This window comes from Silene latifolia, chromosome 1 (genome assembly GCF_048544455.1).
Source record: "Silene latifolia isolate original U9 population chromosome 1, ASM4854445v1, whole genome shotgun sequence".
In the NCBI taxonomy this organism is placed as follows: Eukaryota; Viridiplantae; Streptophyta; class Magnoliopsida; order Caryophyllales; family Caryophyllaceae; genus Silene; species Silene latifolia.
This window is the reverse complement of record NC_133526.1, coordinates 1,607,719-1,610,764: the sequence shown is the minus strand read 5'-3', so window position 1 is coordinate 1,610,764 and position 3,046 is coordinate 1,607,719. Positions and strand designations below refer to the sequence as shown.

Genomic DNA, 3,046 nt, shown 5'->3' with positions numbered 1-3,046 from the left:
CCAATTTTTTTTTTTTTTTTTTTTTTTTTTTTTTTTTAATATAGAGCATAATTAAGTTACTTATCATTCTTTCGTTCCAAGATTTTAATTTTAGGTATAACTTGTTCAACCCGTTCAATTAGGAATCTACTGTCTGCACCCAATTATACGCAAAGTGGGCCACTAATATTTGTAAGAAAGTCCAAGTCCATCATTTGGGCCTGGATTTTACTTAAAACTCTCTTCACATGGACCACTAGTTTATAGTTAAGGATAGTGATCTATTTTCAAATATATTTTTTCTTATAACGGAATAAATTATGTTGAAAAGTCTTCCTGTTTTTCACTATAAATATAAACCAAAAATTAAACTTAATTAATCAAATCCATCCAATTGTAAGCTTTTATAAAACATCCTTCATAGTATCTTAGCCTCAAAAGCAAATTATTAGCTTAAGTTTAGTTCTTTTCAATATGGCTTCACAAACTATGACACTAACTTACCTCATATGCCTTAACCTTATGTTCTTCACTTTGGTTAGTGCTAATTACTATGTTCCTTGCCCACCACCCCCATCCTCGACTGGCGGCCCAACACCCAAAACACCCCCATCACCAACAACGACACCGACACCACCATCACCATCAATTGTAGGACCAACACCACCATCAACTCTGACACCCCCATCACCGTCATCATCTGGCAGTTACCCCATTGGCGGTCCAACAACACCCATAACACCACCATCACCATCAATTGTACCACCAACACCACCATCAACTCTAACACCCCCATCACCGTCATCATCTGGCAGTTACCCCATTGGCGGTCCAACAACACCCATAACACCACCATCACCATCAATTGTACCACCAACACCACCATCAACTCTGACACCCCCATCACCCTCATCATCTGGCGGTCACCCCATTGGTGTTCCAACAACTCCCATAACACCACCATCACCATCAATTGTACCACCAACACCACCATCAACTCTGACACCCCCATCACCCTCATCATCTGGCGGTCACCCTATTGGCGGCCCAACAACACCCATAACACCACCATCACCATCAACAACTGGAGGTGACAAATGCCCCATTGACATCCTTAAGTTAGCAGCATGTGCTAATGTCCTCCCCGGAGTACTCGGCGTAGTGCTTGGGGACCCACCAAAAAGTCAATGCTGTAGTCTTCTTAGTGGGTTGACTGACCTTGACGCAGCAATATGCCTTTGTACTGCCATCAAAGCTAATGTCTTAGGCATTAACCTTAATGTTCCTATATCTTTAAGCTTGGTGCTAAACTATTGCAACAAGGCCGGCGACTCCTCCGGCTTCCAGTGCTCTTAAGCACCTAAGACACTTTATTCTCCCATACTTTGTCACATATACAAGCTCGTCAAAAATACGAAATAATATAAACTAGTGATATTATCTCATTTTTCGCTTCATATATTTACTTCTTGCATTCATTTCTATGAATTAAGTTTGTTGTAATGGTGATCAATTAAGTTACTCTTAATTGAGTTTAAATCATCTCTTATGATCTCTATAGTTGATCTTTTTGCTTCAAGTGTAATATGTACTGTAACATACAGTTATACTTTCTTAAATGAAATACATAATTTTGTCTATTTTAATTGTTGAGTGTATTATTCTTACTACTTTGTACTCCCTCTATCTCAATTATTTGTTTACCTTTCTTTAAAATACCCCTCACAATGTATCTCACAATGTATTTAAAAAGTAAATAAATAACTGAGACGGAAATAGTAAATTAAAGTATTACACTTTGGCACAACACTACAACCTTGTAGGAGTAGATTATAAGTTTCTGAAGTGTCTGTTATTATGCCTATATATACTCGGTTTATTAATAGTCAATCCTTAATAATTGGTTAATTTCTCTTTCCTTAATCTTTTTGTCAAAATAAAAGGTAAACAATTGGCCGGGACAGAGTGAGTACGGTTTGTTTTACACTTTTACGCAAACATGTCTTAAGTCTTAACTTGTCTCTACGTACTCATTTTGCATGGGATTGCATGCTTAAAATCATGGACGTTTCACAAGACCTTACGTACCCTAACTATAAATTCCCATGCATGTACAATTTATATAGAACCATAAACTAAGACAAACCCTAACTATAAATTCCCATGCATGTTCTTTACCTTTTAATACCTACATACGAGTACGTAGTTTGCATGACAAGCAATCTCATTGCCACCAATATATGCTTGTGGTTCTTGTGGCAAACCTAGGCCGCCTCACGGCCACCTTAGCCCTTACTTACGCACACCACTGTATCATGGTGGCAAGCCGCCACACCGGGGAGGAGGTACTAAAATTTTGGATTGAGGGCCCACATCGCAACCAATCAAAAATGAAATGCCTGACACAATATTTGTACTATTGCAATATATTCCTTGGGAGTTGAATTGGCCAGTTGGGACCATCAAATTTTGGATTGAGGGCCCACATTGCAACCAAAAAATTGATCGTTGGAACGCAGCCATTAGACCTGTTAAAACTCGACCCGACCCGAAAATCTGGCCCGTCCGACCCATTTTTAGGGTTACAGACCCGGTTTTTTCGACCCGTGACCCGTTTGACCCGAACCCGAAATGACCCATTATTTTAGGTCGAGACCTGACCCGAACGGGTCGACCCGTTGGGTCAATGGTAAATCAAGAATTTTATTAAAATATTAATATTTATATATTATATTTGAAAAAATAGTTAAAAAAATATTTTTTTATCACTTAAAATTACAAAAACAACTAAAAAGTTAATTTTTTATAACTTTTATAATATTTAATAATAAAATAGTTATTAAAAAAACTTTATTTTAATAATTATGTCAATATAATTAATGTAAACGTTGAATATGATTAAAATATTAATTTTAAATATGATTTAATTTTTAAAAAATATTTTTTTAATTAAAAAATTCGTTTAAAAAAGACGTTAGAAATTATTTCTTGACCCGTATTCTGACCCTAACCCGACCCGTGACCCGTATAACCCGACTTGTATTCGACCCGACCCGTATTCTGACCC

At 37.0% G+C, this 3,046-nt stretch overlaps 1 protein-coding gene across 1 annotated transcript; it reads left to right on the top strand.

Moving 5' to 3' along the window:
• Nucleotides 1–363: 363 nt before the first annotated feature.
• Nucleotides 364–1,625, top strand: LOC141592066 (uncharacterized). The gene has a single exon (XM_074412633.1). It carries the CDS (start codon nucleotides 454–456, stop codon nucleotides 1,333–1,335), a length of 882 nt encoding a protein of 293 aa, XP_074268734.1. The 5' UTR covers nucleotides 364–453; the 3' UTR covers nucleotides 1,336–1,625.
• The last annotated feature ends 1,421 nt before the right edge of the window (nucleotides 1,626–3,046 follow it).